Consider the following 18,168-nt stretch of genomic DNA (forward strand, 5'->3'; position numbering starts at 1 on the left):
AGCAGAACAGGGGCCCAATATATGCCGCAGCGCTGTGCACATATACAACCTAGACATTTTTTGAAATTGGGGCGCGTGGAAAAATATTGAAATATTAAGGGCGCCTTGAACTTAAAAAGTTTGGGAACCACTGGGTTAAGCCCTTTTCTAGTACTAGTGCTGGTTGTATTATTCTGACACACAGGTCTTTATAACTAATTATCTGTATTTTTATTTTCTATAAACAGTTTGGTGATTTAAGCTTAGATTTTGCCAATTTTTTTACACTGTTTAGTGAATAATCCCTTAGGTAATGCACAACAGTAGATATCACATCTGCTGGTATTCCAATGATCCTCCATATTATGCTCAGTTAAGAAAGAGGGGTAAAATTAACAGTGGTAGCCACACAACGTGGGTACAGCCAGGGAACCTATATCCCATCAAACCAAAACATTTCAGAACATGAACGTTCATGTGCAAATTGAAGGGGAACACACCAGACTAAGTGCTCCAAGCAAGACACCAGCCTGGTATCGACGTTGGGTACACATGTTTGAATTTATTTTCGCCTTGCTCAAAGTAAATAGTAGGCAGCGGGGGTAGACATGCAAAGCTGGTGGCTTTCAGTTTCAGCTCCATTTCAAGGAGCTCAGCTGCAGGTAGCGGTGTTTGTTTTGTAAAACAGAACAGCTTGTGCATGTTGTGACATTACAGTGTGCGTGAGCTGTGCTTAGAACTCACAAAAGAACGGCTGCTATTGGATGCACTCCATAATGCTGGACTGAAGGGACGGGGCCCTTCCCTTGGTAAGGTAGCTGGAATGGACCTTATATAAATTATAATAAAACTAAGATAGAACGAAAACTTGTTTGTTGCCTAACTGAGTGTTGCTAATAACACGCACGCACACACACACACACACACACACACACACACACACACACACACACACACGGTCAGATTAGCAAAACTGGACAAATTCTTCAAATCATCTATAATTCTAGTTCAGATACTTTGGCCTTATTTTAAAAAAATTCAATTTTGAATTCCCCCCATAATTCTCACTTTCCTGACTAGCCCTGTAAGTGAGTTATCCCTCCCTCACTCGCTACTAAAGCATGATGTTACTCTACTCTTAACAACACCGCAGAGGAATGGGAAGGTGTTACAATCCTTTCCAAGCAGTGCCATAGAAAGCCTGGCTGTTTTTTAACCAAACGCTTGTTGTATAATATTGTGAATGACAGCTATACTATATAACATGATCTGCTAGTTTGAATAAAACATACACAAACAAATCAGAGACAATACAAAACGTTTATAGGTACAACGTGAAACCGTACAAAAAGCATTTGTCACTCAACATTGTGCGTTGTGAGATTACACACTACAATTTGCAACTCAACTACAACTACATGTTCCTTCTCTCACAGAATGTTGGTTTAGAATGAATGTCAACTCACTCTTAAATATATACTGGATGTTTGACAGCGTGGCACGGTCTGAAAATAGCAGATATAGGATAATTTCCCCAGTAGATCAAAAAGCTTATTATTTGTGTTCTAGGTTTTACTAAATATTAACTATTAATACGGTTGCTGTTCAAGAACTTATTCAAACTAGTCTCTAATGTTTTTAACATTACTTATTTAAATCATCCTCTAAAATATTTAACATTAATGTCAGAAACATTTCCTCAACATTTTCAGAAACATTCCCTCATTTTCTTTTAAGTGCTAAATGAACAGGCTCTGAAGGGGAGTACTCTGGACAGTTAAAAGGATGACCGACCTTTCAAGTTTGAGTTGCTGTGTACAATTTAACACAAATCGGTGTTCTACTATACAGGTCAGGTATCTAATATCCGAATATGGTCTGTGGTCTAGGATTTAATGAAAAAAAAAAAAAAAGATAATAAAACATAGACCTTGCTGCATCCTCTGCATCACTTATTTACAAAATTAACCAATTAAAACAGGGAAGCAAGCTCAAAGTGCATCAATGCAGCTCAATCGTCCCAATTCTATATTAAATGTAACTATAATTATGATGTGTCCTGCAAAAAGTCCAAGGTAACACATTATCAAATAAATATTTCAATGCACAGGTCATGTTTTCAAACCCCTTACTGAACTGTGGGTGACATTGTCACTGCACTATTGCCCATAGTTCACATTTTTAGGGGGCAACCAGGTGTCAAAAAGACCATGGGCTTTAAAGGGACACTATTGTCACCAGAACAACTACAGCTTATTGAATTTGTTCTGGTGAATAGAATCATTATCTTCAGGCTTTTTGCTGTAAACACTGTCTTTTCAGATAAAATGCAGTGTTTACATTACAGCCTAGTGATAACCTCACTGGCCACTCCTCAGATGGCTGTTAGAGATCCTTCCTGGGTCATGGCTGCCTAAAATGCATCCAAACATTCAGTGTCTCCTCCCTCTGCATGCAGATACTGAACTTACCTCATAGAGATTAATTAATTCAATGTATCTCTATGAGGAGATGCTGATTGGCCAGGGCTGTGTTTGAATCATGCTGATCTGCCTCCTTGTCAGTCTCAGCCAATCCAATGGGGAAGCACTGTGATTGGATCAGGCTACCACTTCTGATGATGTCAGCAGACTGCTTATTTTTTTTGAGGCAAACAGCATGCAGATCTACAGCTTCAGGTTTCAATACAGTAAGATTTTTACTATATTTATGGAGGCATGAGGGGCCCAGGGGGGCTAGATGGTGGTTTTAACACTATAGGGTTTGTGTTCCTGACCCTATAATGATCCTTTAACCCTAGGGTGTTATGGCCTCTCCCACATATATTGGCTTATGCCCCTGCCAAAACTCCACAGTAAATCCAGCCCTAAACCCAAACATGTGCTATGGATTACACCATGACACCAGAAATTTGATAGCACCTGGATTTATAAACTGCGCACCTGCTTGTGTAACCTCACACTTGCAGCATTAACCCCAAACTGCAAACATTAAACCTGTACAAACTGCATTACAATGCTGCACTCAGAGTAGTGTCCCCACCCTGTGCTGTATGGTGATCTCCATATATGGCATATTAAAATGGCATTCTCTCAAATTATTTAATTGGATGTATTACTTTAGTCTCACATTATAAAATAAAAAAATAAAAAAAATAGATTAAACTAGAATCCAGTGCTGGGCAAGGGTCTTTCACGCCCCGTCTATCGCCTGACTCTATCACCCCTTTCCTCTCCATAATCTAATCAGATGGAAGCATTTGATTGGACTGTTGACATAAAGGCTAATGGTAGGTGGGGGGGGGGCTTAAATTAAAGCAGGGACTGAGAAAGGGGACAAATACACACTCTACCAGGCAGCCATTAGAGCTGCAGTTGCAGAGTTTGACTCCGGGAAAAGACACTTGATGTCCTCATGCTTTGTATGAGTATGTCCAGCATGTTGAAAACCCATTTAGGAAAGAATTGATACAATGCTTTCTTATAGGGAATAGGTAATTAGGTTCCTGGATCCTGCTGACATCAGCAGAGGAGTATCCGATCCAACTAGGAATACCGCTTTGTATTCCTGGCGTTACACCATATGATCATATAGTGTTAAGCCCAGCACTACGCCACAGTACCCCAATACCGGCGGGTCCTACACGAACTCTAACACTGGAGACAAATCCAGACTCCTACCACCATATGCAGAAGTGGTTATGGTGGTTGGACTAACCCTTTAACTTTAACAAATCATGTAATATAAAAGATATAGTGAAGGGAACAAGATGGGCATTGTCAAAAAAATACTTTAATAAAAATGGCCCAGCAATAGAAGTTGCGCGGCTCGGTGCAAACTAAACTCCTGACTGCCCGGTTGACCATTCAGTCTTTTTCCGGCAGCTAATTATCTCCACACTATGTGAATCCATGTGTACTCCTGGAGCTAGCATAGTCTGTGGCATAACAAGCATTCTCTTGTTCGTGTTGGTTTCTCTACTATTCTTGTCCCACGTCATGTGCAATCACATCAGCTGACATGTGCAACCCCAGCTCTAATGTCAGCATGCATGCTTCCTGCTGTGGGGCCAGGGAGGTAACAGAGGGAACATGAAACATGTGAATAGGATGTGTTCAGAGTCCCATGGCTGCCAGTCCTAATCTTAAATACCCTCAATGGTGGTCCTGTTTATAGAAAGTATTTCTGCTCTGTTTTTCTAGATTAGTCCAGGAAAAAAATCATTGCTCAGTCTCTGGGAAAGTGCATTTTTCCCCGGCAAGAGAAAGTGATATTTAGCTCTGCCCACTCTTTGAAAACATATCCCTCATTTCAAACGTTCCCTCTTTCTATGCCCGTGTGAAGTGGAAGAACCATGAAAAAGACTCCCATCCCAGTTCTTAGATATGACGGCCAATTTACTATACAGTGTTGGGAATGGTATTAGTGTTTATCCCACATAGAGAGTCTAGAACAGATTCCACATCTCAAGGAAGGAAAGGATTAGACTCACCATGCTGGATTACTGCGTGCTCCAACAGCCGGCGACACAGCTGCACTGCTTCAGTTCTTGACTTGGCCTCTTGTTCCAGCATCAACCAGTCAACAAACTGAGAAGCAACAAAAGTGCGCTCGTACTTAGTACCATCCTCTTCTCTCGCTTGCAGCAGTGCGTTTTCAGTGTTCATTATCCTAAAAGCAGATTTAAAAAAATCATAGCATTAAAAAGATCACTAGATCACTTTTTACACATATTTGCATTGCAGGCTTAAGACTACCTCTAGTTTTTCCTGCAGTTTCACAGAGTTTGACTCCATAAAACGACGCTGGACGTCCTCACCCTGTGCACGAGGACATCCAGCCTTCTCAGAATCCCCATAGGAAAGCATTGAATCAATGCACGGCTTAATCACGCTTTATGCACGGGCAGCAGTCAACGCGCTTACGAATTAGGTCCTGCATACAAATTTGGAGGGGGGGAGAGGCTAAGCCGTGACCCAGCACTGAGGAAACAGTGAACTGTTTAAAGGGTTAATGAACCCTTTATACCGCTGGGGTGGGGAGGTGGAGGGCAGATTTGCATGATGTGTGCATGCTACACAGGTACTCGATGTTAGAATTATCAGTTTTCATTATCAGTACTTCCAAGGTTGCAAGGTTTTGTATAAATAGTAACTGCTGCATTGTAAGAGGCACTGCACAGAGGCCAGGTTGGAGGAGTTGGAACTGTAGGAAATGTGCACAGACCTGTATTTATAAATACCAAATAACTGCCAAAGAGTAAAAGAATTCTCAAACAAAGGGAAAACAATACGTTTACTGATATGCTCCTTTTCAGAAGTAGAATCTCTCAATTTAAATCCTAACCGGCATTAACTATAAGAAGCCAAATTAACCTTCAAGCAAAACAATTCTGCAAATATTGAAAATGCAGGATTGTATAATGAAAAAATTCCCCTTTAAGGAAGGAATCTTCACAGCAGTGAGTTGATAGGTTTCCAGTGTATATATTTTCTCTGGCCTTTAGAAACAGCTGTGATAGATCACTGTTCATCATCTCCCCTTCTTGGCCAAGCTCCATGGCTGTCAACCAAGAGGATTTGCACAAGACCTGTGAGACCAACTGTAGGGATTATCCCTGCATTATAAGTATCAAACTTACTTTATTGACTGTAAAGAACTAAGGTAGAGGTATATGTTTCAAAAACTGCATATCACTGACTTTTTCAAAGAACACAATATATGCAGTGGGAGTTAGGATGTTGAGCTACTCTTTAATAATGGCCTGTGGTCTCCAACTAATTTTGGGTCAGGTATTCGTCTTATAGCTGGATCATTGCAGTGGATCCCCCCCCCTATTCAGTGTCCCCTTGTTTCCCCCACTTTATCTTTTCCCATTTTCTCTGTTGTTACACTTAAAAATAAATTTAAAAAATAGAAATTGTGTGAGTATAATATTTACACATTGATTTGTGATTTGTTCTGACTGCCCAGTTGACCATTCAGTGGTCACTTATTTAACCCCTTAAGGACACATGACATGTGTGACAGGTCATGATTCCCTTTTATTCCAAAAGTTTGGTCCCTAAAGGGTTAAATTAAGAAGAATAATTAAAAAAAATAATAATAATAGCTCATGGTTTTAGTTTCCTTTTTCTCTACAATGTACTGGTAATTGAGTCCTGTTCATTGCTGATCGTAACAGGATATGGTGCTAGAAGTCAGTTGCTGTCTCTTTTTTTTTTTGTCAAACTATTTTTGATCAGTTTGTTAAAAACTGGAGAAAAAAACCCAGTGCCCAAACTCCAGATGTACATAGAAACATAGAATGTGATGGCAAGTAAGAACCATTCGGCCCATCGAGTCTGACCAATTTTCTAAATACTTTCATTAGTCCCTGGCCTTATCTTATAATTAGAATAACCTTATGCCTATCCCGTGCATGCTTAAACTCCTTTACTGTGTTAACCTCTACCACTTCAGCTGAAAGGTTATTCCATGCATCCACTACCCTCTCAGTAAAGTAATACTTCCTGATATTCTACAAGTCTAGGATTGTATCATTTGTCGGAGTTAATTTGTCATTATAGAGAAACACTTTGGCAGAAAGCACAGAGGAGAACATCAAATTGTACAGCACTACGGAATCTGATGGCGCTATATAAATAATAAAATAATAATAATAATAATCAAATGATGAGGGGCAGGCCTCGTATACACGGTAAGAGAGATCTAGTGGTTAATATGAAGGCAGTAAATAGGTCAGCAAATAGACTCAAATAAGCTTTTTTCAGGAGGAAAAAAAAACAATGACAAAAAAACACACAAAAAAACATCACACGGAACAGAGCTAAAAAGAAATGTAAAAAAAGCAGATAGGACAAGGCAGAGTGAAACAGACCAGAAGAAAACAAAACAAATTCATTTAGGAGCAAACCAGATGACTTCAAACAAAGAAAGCATTGTGGAACAGTTTGTTTTATTTGTTGAGAATGAGAGAAAATAAAGTCAATATACTCAAAGAGTACATGTTTTCTTTGCAATTAAACTGTGTGGTTTTCTGTAGCTTCACTTTCCTATGTCATATAAGGCTGACGTCAAAGAAAATTAGATAAAATTAGGCTCATTCTTTGTCCATCCACGCGTCACGCGTTGCTAGCCAGAGTAATGCACCCTTGTTACTGCCTGTGGAAAGGTTCCCATGGGACTTGATTATTCGCTATATGCCTGGCCAAACTGATTGATTTTTGTTTCTTAACAGCTTGACCTGTCATGTTCTGAATTTAAAAACCCTGGTAACAATTGACTTTCAATGTCCGAAAAAATAAATGGAGGACTCCTTTCCAGAACCAAGAACAGCTCGTAAAAAGTGCTTTCTGTGCTTTTTTCATTCGTACGTCTAGTCCTGTACCAACACATGACCACGTACTTCATTATTTTTGTCTTTTTAAAAACAAAACCATATTTCCTATGGGGTCTCCTCTTCCGATGCATCATACAAACTGCCAAACATTAACCTGTTAGCTAAGAAAGTCTTATTCTTAGATTATAAATCAGTTTATTAAGGCATTAAAACTCAGAATAGCTAACCCAGTAGTTGTAACACATAAAAATAAGCATTATGTGATCCTAGCTTGAAGAAATAAGACATATCTCCCAGAACCAAAGCATATTGTGACTAGCTGCTTCTCAACATCTTTCTTCCACCAATAGAATGTGACAAACTTATTTAGATTAGGGGGAGATCGGATCCTTCTCCTAAAAAAAATACATCCTGAAGATATTTTCAGTGTCAATGTCTGGCAATCTGGGTTTAGTTATTAAAAATAACACAATAAGGTTTGGAGCTGTAGAACATTTTTTTTTTGTTTTGTTATTATTACTGTAAGGCAAGAAACACCCAACAAAAAACAACAAGTCCATGAAGATAAATGTCCCGTAAGACACTGTGATCCTTGTTTGTAGATAGCACGGTCCTCTAGGGTAAACAACAGGCACAGTCCTTTGGCTTTCTTATAATCCAGGCAACTTTATTGTAAATCCACACAGGAGACAGCAGTAAATGAAAACATAAATATAACAGGTTTCCCCTTTAAACAAAAACCTAGCTCGTCTGAGCACTGACTCACTTCAGGTTCCCTATCTCTAAGGGGTTAAACTAGAACAAAACACTATTGGTTTCACCAACCTAGTTCTTTGTCTGCTCTCAGCACTCCCAGTGCTCCAAGCCAGCCTTGACTGCTTCCCTTTCTGCACTCCCAGTGCTCCAAACCAGCCTTGACTGCTTCCTTCCGCACTCCTAGTGCTCCAAGCCAGCTTTGACTGCTTCACTTTCTGCACTCCCAGTGCTCCAAGCCAGCCTTGACTGCTTTCCTTTTGCACTCCCAGTGCACACAGTCTCCTTGACTCTCTCTCACACTGGAGAGAACAGCCTCTCTCCTACCTGCTTCCTGGGAGGAAGCCAGTAATTCCCCCTTTACCTGCCTAGCAGGGAGTGGTCTATTCCCACTGCTACAGCTGATTATCTGCAGCTGAGCAGTGGGTTGGAGACAGTCCAAAAAACCCTGGCCTGGATCTATGTCTCCCAAGAAAACCACTAAACTGTGGAGTGGAGCATTGGCCCACCCTTCTCTCCAAATGCTCCACCCCAGGGGCCCATAACTAAACAAAGCTTTGTGTTGTGCAACACACAAACTACATATACTCCCCCTGGGGTTAAATGGCTTCTCTGCCTTCACTTTATCACAACACATATTAAAGAAACAATCCAAGTTCCATAACCACTTCAGTCATCGGTTTTAGTTTTGGCAACCTGGCTGATTTCCACCTGTTATGCAGCAAAGCCATGCAGGACTGCACTGACTGTGTGAGTGCTCTCAGCCAGTGTGCATGGTCCAGGATCAGCTGTGCTTTTTTTATATAGACGTCTGGCTTTTCCGTCAGGAGATGATTAGATGCAGCACAGGTGCCCAAGGAACCCATGTAAATGACATACTGTACTAAGGTGGTATGACTACTTCCCATGGAACAGTGCCGGGCACTCCTGATAATATAATAACTACAGTTGGCTAAAGTAGTTATGGTGCTTGGAGTATTCCTTTAATGCTTGGAGTATTCCTTTAATGCCAAGTTACCCCTAGCATGGTATTTCTGGTGCTATAGGTGTTTGACTAAGATTATAAATTAGGTGAAAAGTGCATGAAAGCGAGAAATCCTCAGATGTGGGTTTTACCCAAGTTCACTAATCTTATAATTAGCAGGGCCTAGCTAATAGCTGCCTTGTAGTTACATACTAATCATACAAGAAACCTTATTTTGTCACTACTGAGTGCAAAAGTTTGACAAAGTTCACCAGAGTAATAAAACACTACCAGCCCTCCTTGACATATAGTAAAGGAATAGTCATTATTAAAAAATAAATAAAAAATATATAAGTGTATTATAACGTACTACCATCCAGGTATCAATTCTAATTAGTCTAATGGTATTCCTTTACACATAACTTGTTGGATTGTATCATTTTATATTTTTGGATGCAGTATAACACATGATGTAGGGTACAGAAGCTGCAAAACTGATAGGGCTGATACATAATTGTTTTTTAAATAGTTCATATTTATTGTTAATTTAACAATAAGGTTTTGAGGATACATTAATTCCAACTATGGTCTTAGACGATTAGGAACTATGCATTCCCTGTACTTACATAACTTCAGAACGAGATCATTATTTAGCATTTTCACAGGGTTTCTTAAATTATTATTAATTTATTTTTAAAAAGGACGCAGGACATAACATACTTTTCATATATGCGCTGTCCTCGCATGAAAACCTTTACTTCCTGATCCAGAGGAAACGTCCCATCATCCTTTCTGAAGCGGTAAAAACCCTTGCCATCTTTAAATTCCTCCGTCTCATTAACCACTAGAACAGGAAGAAACACAGAGTTGATTTTGAAATTCTCTCATCTTTGGGTTAGGACTACCTAGTGTGGGCAGAAACATGTGACATACCAGTCTATCAGGATTAGGAGGTTTGTAGCATAATAATATCAGGTCAATAAGCAGAGACCCAATCCTGCTCAAATATTGGGGAGACACGGATGGTCAAGTTTGAGACTATCATTATCCATTGCCAATTAAAAGCATTTTACAACTCTGATTTAAGACCATGTTACTTCAAACTTAGGCCTCGATCTAATATTTTTGGGAGAGCTTTTAAATGGATTAAATATTTTTGGATAAACTTTCAAAATGATGATATATTATGAAAATAGTTTAATTTTATAATTAGTTGATTATTTACGATATATTGATATATATATATATATATATATTATTTTTTTATTTGTTAATATTTTGAAAAATCATTTAATAATCTGTTAAATATTTTTTTCTAAAAACCTGTCAAACAATATTAAATTGAGGCCTTAATGTGCTGCAGTACAGAGTCAAAACAATAGATTTTGGGGTCACTATCTGAATACCCATCAACTCAACCCAAAGTGTAAATTACTGAAGGAAGGTGTTACAAATGATCTCACGTATGATATTGAACACAGATTCTACAGTTTTAGTAGCCATGGGCCTGTAACCTGTAAGCCACTCCTTTTCCAAACGGACGCTTCTTCAACCAAGATGTTGACTCACCATGATGAATGATGCTCGTATCAATCAGTTTTTGCATAAGTTTGATTGCAATCTCCCTGTCGGAGGCCTCTTTGCGGTCGATGAGCCAATGAAGTACTTCCCTGGCCACAAAACAATTTGGATAAGTCTTCAGATGGTATCGTCTATCTTTAATAACTCTTTCCTCGTGCAGCCTGAACCTTTAATTAAAATAAATAAATAAGTACAGATTAACTTTAGTTACTCCGTGAACATATCAGAAACATGCAAACATGGCTGACTGCTCCACTAATTATATCAGCATCTGCTTTGTTCACATTGAATGACACACTGCCAGCACAATGTTCACCTTCAAAATCAGAGTGCACATTACATAATTCAGTTAAGAAGAAATGGCTGTATTATGAAACCAGCGTCACGTGCTCTGTTTATTTATTTCCACTGCTTGAACTGTGAGGTTCAAAAAGAAAAAAAGGGAACATTTTTATGGCTCTATAAAAACAACTAGTTAACAATTTGGCATGCGTGGTTTAATTCCCTCTTGGTCTTTTTTTTGTTTGTATGTTTGTTTCTTTCTTTTTTTTAAAGATTAGCCAAAACAAGCACAACAGAGAAACAAAAAGGAAAGGTTTATTTTGTTTGGAAATATAATTGATAGGTTTCACATTACTGCTGGCTACATTATACACACTGTCACTTCCTGCTTTTATGTAGAACACACAGTTATTAAGCTTGGAATGTTCACATTCAAAAGTGCATGTTTGCTGTTAGCAGATCTGAGCAAACTGTGAGCACGTGGAGATAAACTACAGGGATAAGACTGCTACTTGGCTCACAGTTAAGATTGTAGAGTACAAAGGTGGAGACTTCTGTATGTAAGCATTAACACATAAATCTCTCCTATTTTACCAGTCCACGGCAGCTTTTCAATAAATTCAAAGCTCAGGTCTAATCAAATTTTAGCTAAGTATTTATTCCAAGTCGGACTGCTGTATTAGCTCTTACATTGTGCACCTATTGCTAATGTTAAAATGAACTAAATTCAATATTTTCTACATTATGTTTACACTTTACGGTTTATCCATTCTTCTATCATGCCAGGTTTGTTTTCGAAGATGGCATTTCATTATTCAATGAATACGAATATATGATTTATCACTGCTAAAGCCACCGTGATTCTCGATTGTCACTATTTCACTCACTGTTTAACAGGTGCGGGGGAGGAAGTATTCTTTTTTTATATTAAAAAGAAAAAGAAAAGACAATTGGGAAATCTGTGATCAAATATCAAACCACATACCAAAAATATGTGTTCCTGCTCCTCACTGCTCCCTCGCACGCGCCGTCTGTAGTGAAGCCGGGCGCCAGAATATGACGTTGTATTCCGGCACCCGGCATCACTAAACCGCACGAAGGAGCATTGTGGAGCAGATAGAAGATCCCCAATGGACCCCAGGGAGAGGTCCCACATCAGCTCCAAAAGCTAGAGAGCAATAAAGAAAGTGATGTGTGTGCAAGAATATGTAAATGTGTCTGTGTGTGTGTCTGTCAGTGAGTGTGTGTCTGTGTGTCTGTCAGTGAGTGTGTGTCACGACTAGTAATGTGGTCCAGCACGCAGAAACTATGTAAACATATACATAAGTAAGAAAAGGAAAATAACAGGATAGAGCGTAAACCGGACCTTAGAATGGCCGGACTAATACGCTAGAGACAGAGAATGGTCAAAGGGAAAGCCGAGGTCAAGGAAGCCAGAAAATACTCAATACCGATTAAACAAGCCAAGTCAGGGAAACCAGAGATCAGAATAACCAGGGAAACGCCAAGGATCAGGATACCAGGAAATCAGAAACACGGAATTAGCACTTTCAGGAAACCAGGAAACTGAAACCACGACATGGCAAAGTACTGGGGTGAATTAGGGGTTTAAATACCCCTCTCTAAGCTATGATTGGTCAGAGGGCGACCTCTGACCCCAGAACGTGCGTGTGCGTTGACGTCGTGACGTCACGCACACGTTAGTATAATTCTCGGGGGCGGGGCTATCCATAGACGCGACCACGTGGTTGGCGCCATATTGGATTCGGGCGTGATGCCCGGAAGAACTACGTGCGCGGTTCCCGGCTCGCCGACGAGCAGGTAAGCTCGTGTAGTCGGTGCGGTCGTGCCGGTCGGGCACGACCGTGAGGCTCGGCGGGCCGGTGACCGCAACAGTACCCCCCACTCGAAGACCGCGCACCGGGCGGGAAGGACCCGGCTTAAGAGGAAAGCGGTTGTGAAATGACCGGATAAGACGGGGCGCATGGACCCGGTCAGCAGGAACCCAACAACGTTCCTCGGGACCATAACCCTTCCAGTCAACGAGATAGGACAAGACACCTCTGGATAATTTGGAGTCCATGATAGAACGGACTTCGTATTCTTCTTGATCACCCACTACCAAGGGCGGAGGAGGAGTGGATACCCTGGTGTAGCGATTGCAAGTAAGGGGCTTGAGCAGAGACACATGGAAAGTATTTGCTATTCTCATATGAGCCAGTAGTGCCAAAGAATAGGTCACTGGATTAATACGTTGGGTAACTCGAAAGGGACCTATGTACCGAGGGGCAAATTTCATGGACGGGACCTTAAGCTTGATATGTCTTGTGGAGAGCCACACCCTGTCACCTGGAAGATAGACAGGATTAGCGCCCCGTTTTTTGTCAGCTTGGACCTTTGCTCGTAATGAGGCTTTTTGCAGAGCTGAATGGACGGAATCCCAGGTATCATGAATCGATTCTAAACGGGTGTTCAAAGCAGGGATTTCTGTGTCTGAGAATGCAGAAGGAAAAACAGCGGGGTGATAACCCTGATTTACAAAGAATGGACTGTGATTAGAAGATTCATGAGTGGCGTTGTTTCTGGCGAACTCAGCCATGGGTAAGAGCTCATACCAGTTAGATTGATTGGCATTTATAAAGCAACGTAAATAGGCTTCTAAAGACTGATTCGCCCTCTCTGCTGCTCCATTTGTTTGAGGGTGATATGCTGACGAAAAGGAGAGTTCGACGCCCAATTGTTTGCAAAAGGAACGCCAAAACCTAAAAACAAACTGGGTACCTCTGTCAGATACTATGCTTTTGGGTACACCGTGCAACCGAAAGATCTCTCTCAAGAATATTTGAACTAGATCTTGAGCAGATGGTAATTTTTTAAGTGGGACGAAATGTGCCATCTTCGTGAATCTATCAATAACCATAAGGACTGTATTAAACCCGTTTGAACTGGGTAGATCCACAATGAAATCCATGGCCAAGTGGGTCCATGGAGCACTAGGTATGGGCAGTGGTTGTAACAGTCCAGGAGGTGACCTAGGAGGAACTTTAGAAACGGCACATATTTGACATGCCCCAACATAATCTTTGATATCGTTTCTAAGAGCAGGCCACCAAAACCTCCTGGAGATGGCAGATAGAGTTTTATGGACTCCAGGATGGCCCGCTGTGAGGTTGTCATGGAACAAATCTAGTACCTTCTTTCGAAACTGAGGTGACACATACAGTTTGTCCGGAGGTTTTCCCACAGGTGCCTGTGTTTGATCTGCTATTATGGCACAGAAGAGTGGAGAAGACACTTCGGAAACTGTAGTGGCAATGAGGCATTCAGGAGGTATAATAGGATATATCACCTGTTCCGGAACTTCATCTGTCTCAAACTGCCTAGAAAGTGCACCTGCCTTGGTGTTTTTAGTACCAGGCCTGTACGTAATTACAAAATTGAATCGGGAGAGGAACAATGACCACCTAGCCTGACGAGAGGACAGTCTCTTAGCGTCCCCAATATAAGCCAAATTCTTATGATCAGTAAAGATCAAAAGTGGCTCTTTGGAACCTTCCAAGAGATGCCTCCATTCCTTAAGGGCAAGTACAATGGCCAAAAGTTCCCTATTCCCTATGTCATAATTCTTCTCTGCAGGTGTGAGTTTGCGAGAGTAAAATCCACAGGGATGTAAAGGCGTATCAGGACTTTCTCTTTGAGACAGAATGGCTCCAACTCCTGTTTCTGACGCATCCACCTCTAGGATAAATGGTTTGGTTGGATCAGGATGGGTCAGGACAGGTGCTGAGGAAAATAAAGATTTTAACCGTTCAAATGCCTCTCTTGCTTCTTTGGGCCAAGATATACAATTTGCTCCTTTTTTGGTTAAATTTGTTATAGGGGCAATCACGGAGGAAAATCCCTTTATGAATTTGCGGTAGTAATTCGCAAAACCTATAAAGCGTTGAGTAGCTTTAAGGCCCTTGGGTAATGGCCACTGTAAGACTGCCTCCAGTTTGCGGGGATCCATCTGGAAACCAGACGGAGATATAACGTATCCAAGGAATTGTATCTCCGTTTGGTCAAACTGGCATTTCTCCAGTTTACAGTAAAGGCCGTTCTGTAACAGGGTTTTCAGTACAATTCTCACATGTTCGTGATGTGTTTCTAGGTCTGGGGAATAGATGAGAATGTCGTCCAAGTACACTAGAACGAACATGTGAAGGTACTCTCTTAGGAAACCGTTAATAAAATCCTGGAATACCGCTGGAGCGTTACATAATCCAAACGGCATAACCAGGTATTCGTAATGTCCCATTCTGGTGTTAAATGCGGTCATCCATTCGTGACCGTCCTTAATCCTGACTAGATTGTATGCACTTCGGAGATCGAGCTTGGTAAAGACTCGAGCTCCCTTCAATCTGTCAAATAGCTCTGATATAAGGGGAATAGGGTAGGCATTTTTTATGGTAATCCTATTCAAACCCCTATAATCAATACAAGGGCGTAGGTCTCCTTCTTTTTTAGAGACAAAGAAGAATCCAGCCCCGGCTGGTGAGGAGGACCTACGGATATGACCCTTTCTGAGAGCATCCTTAATATATTCCTCCAAACAAAGATTTTCCTGGGGGGACAAGGCATAGACTCCTCCCTTGGGAGGCATAGTCCCTGGTAATAAGTTTATAGTACAGTCATAAGGTCTATGAGGAGGTAACCCTTCTGACTGGACCTTGTTAAATACCTCTTTCAAATCCATATACTGCGGTGGAATTTGTGTGGTCAAGGGAGGTGTAACAGGAACATTAATGGTACCAATAGGTTGTGGGATTTGCTTAAAGCAAACACCTTTGCATCTCTCACCCCAACTCACAATCTCTCCTTCAATCCAATCCAAACGTGGATTGTGTTTCAGGAGCCAAGGGAAACCGAGTATTATTGGAACTGTAGGTGAAGATATGATTTGAAAGGTCATTTCTTCAGAGTGGAGAATACCCACTGAAACAGTGATTGGCAGAGTTTCGTGTGTGATGAAAGGCTGGGTAAGAGGCCTTCCATCAATGGCCTCGACTGCTATAGGTTTCTCTTTATGTCTTAAGGGCAGGAGATGTTTTGCAGAGAATTCTTTGTCTAGGAAATTCTCCGCTGCCCCAGAGTCAATCATAGCCTCACACTGAACAGTAGTGTTCTTGAAAGATAAGGTTACTTTGACAAGGAAACGGTTCTTAGTCAATTTAGGGGACATATACATCACACCTAAGGTCGGTCCCCGTACGTGCCTTAGGTGTGCAAGTTTTCCGGCCGAACCGGGCATGACGATCTTAGATGTCCCTTCTTGCCACAATACATACATAATCCCTTGTTACGTCTGTGTTGTCTCTCTGCCTCAGTGAGTTTAGCACTACCCAATTGCATGGGTTCAGGTTCTGGAAGAGGCGTTTGGGTACTCACCACTGGGTTAGAGAAACGAGGAGCTATGGACAAATTAGAACGTCTGTTACGTTGTTTGTTTTTCTCTCTCTCTCTGAGCCGGTTATCAATGTCTATCATGTAGGCAAAAAAATCATTAAGATTAACCGGAAGGTCTCTAGCTGCAGTCTCATCTTGTATATTCTCAGCTAGACCTTCAGAGAAAGCAGCCACCAGACCGCTATTGGTCCAATCAACCTCAGACGCTAATGTCCTGAACTCTATTGCATAATCGGCTACAGAACGACTGCCTTGCTTGATTCTCATAAGGGCTTTGGCAGCGTTCTTCTCCCTGCCTTTAGGTTCAAATGTAGCCTTAAAGGCCGTAAGAAAGGTACTGTAATCACGGGCTACTGCGTCACCACTCTCCCATAAGGGGTTAGCCCAAGTCAAGGCTTTTCCAGTTAATTGGTTCATCAGATAGCCTATTTTAGATCTATCTGTTGGGAACCTGGGGAGGCCTCAAAGTGGTATTCAATTTGGTTTAAAAAACCTCTGAATTCCTTAGAATCACCTCCATAACGAGGGGGCGGTGACAAGGTTATGGACGGTGGTTTATGTGGTACGGGAACCACTACAGGTGGCGGAACCACAGGTGGTACAGGAGGGACCTCTAAATAGGCAGTCCTCTGGAGCAAGGTCTGAAATGCCTGGGCAAATTGGTCTAACCTGTGGTCCATATCCTCCACCCTATTTTCACAGGCGATCATATGTTTGCATAGTTCTGCAGGATCCATGGCCATGTCGTAATGTCACGACTAGTAATGTGGTCCAGCACGCAGAAACTATGTAAACATATACATAAGTAAGAAAAGAAAAATAACAGGATAGAGCGTAAACCGGACCTTAGAATGGCCGGACTAATACGCTAGAGACAGAGAATGGTCAAAGGGAAAGCCGAGGTCAAGGAAGCCAGAAAATACTCAATACCGATTAAACAAGCCAAGTCAGGGAAACCAGAGATCAGAATAACCAGGGAAACGCCAAGGATCAGGATACCAGGAAATCAGAAACACGGAATTAGCACTTTCAGGAAACCAGGAAACTGAAACCACGACATGGCAAAGTACTGGGGTGAATTAGGGGTTTAAATACCCCTCTCTAAGCTATGATTGGTCAGAGGGCGACCTCTGACCCCAGAACGTGCGTGTGCGTTGACGTCGTGACGTCACGCACACGTTAGTATAATTATCGGGGGCGGGGCTATCCATAGACGCGACCACGTGGTCGGCGCCATATTGGATTCGGGCGTGATGCCCGGAAGAACTACGTGCGCGGTTCCCGGCTCGCCGACGAGCAGGTAAGCTCGTGTAGTCGGTGCGGTCGTGCCGGTCGGGCACGACCGTGAGGCTCGGCGGGCCGGTGACCGCAACAGTGTGTGTCTGTCAGTAAGTGTGTCTCTGTCTGTGTGTCTGTGTGTCAGTGTCTGTCAGTGAGTGTGTCTGTGTCTGTCAGTGTATGTGTGTGTCTGTCAGTGAGTGTCTGAGTGTCTGTCAGTTTATGTCTGTCTGTGAGTGTGTGTGTTTGTCAGTGAGTGTGTGTCTGTCTGTTTGTGTCTGTCTGTTAGTGTGTGTGTGTGTGTGTGTTGGTGAGTGTTGCATTGGCTGCAACTGGACAGGGGAGTACCTGGAGGTGCATGGAGGCACATTCCGACGTGACATTGAGTCTGCTTGTTGGCTAGAGGGGGTTGCTGGGATTTAGTAGAGGGGAGGACTGGGATTTAGTATATGGAGGGGGCTAGGACTTCGTAGAGGGGGTAGCTGTGGTTTAGTAGAGGGGGATGCTGTTTTTTTTTTTTTTTATACTGTAATTTTCAAAATAA

The 18,168-nt window shown here is 41.7% G+C and overlaps 1 protein-coding gene across 1 annotated transcript in view; it reads right to left on the reverse strand.

Moving 5' to 3' along the window:
• Nucleotides 1-18,168, reverse strand: part of DEPTOR (DEP domain containing MTOR interacting protein) — a 76,348-nt gene that overhangs the window by 36,732 nt on the left and 21,448 nt on the right. The window contains exons 3-5 of the mRNA XM_063451107.1: nucleotides 10,608-10,786; nucleotides 9,759-9,882; nucleotides 4,472-4,650 (exon numbers count right to left, since the gene is read on the reverse strand). Coding sequence (XP_063307177.1) covers nucleotides 4,472-4,650; nucleotides 9,759-9,882; nucleotides 10,608-10,786 — 482 coding nt within the window. The remainder of the gene's footprint in view (nucleotides 1-4,471; nucleotides 4,651-9,758; nucleotides 9,883-10,607; nucleotides 10,787-18,168) is intronic.

The sequence above is a fragment of the Pelobates fuscus genome, chromosome 4 (assembly GCF_036172605.1).
Source record: "Pelobates fuscus isolate aPelFus1 chromosome 4, aPelFus1.pri, whole genome shotgun sequence".
NCBI lineage: Eukaryota > Metazoa > Chordata > Amphibia > Anura > Pelobatidae > Pelobates > Pelobates fuscus.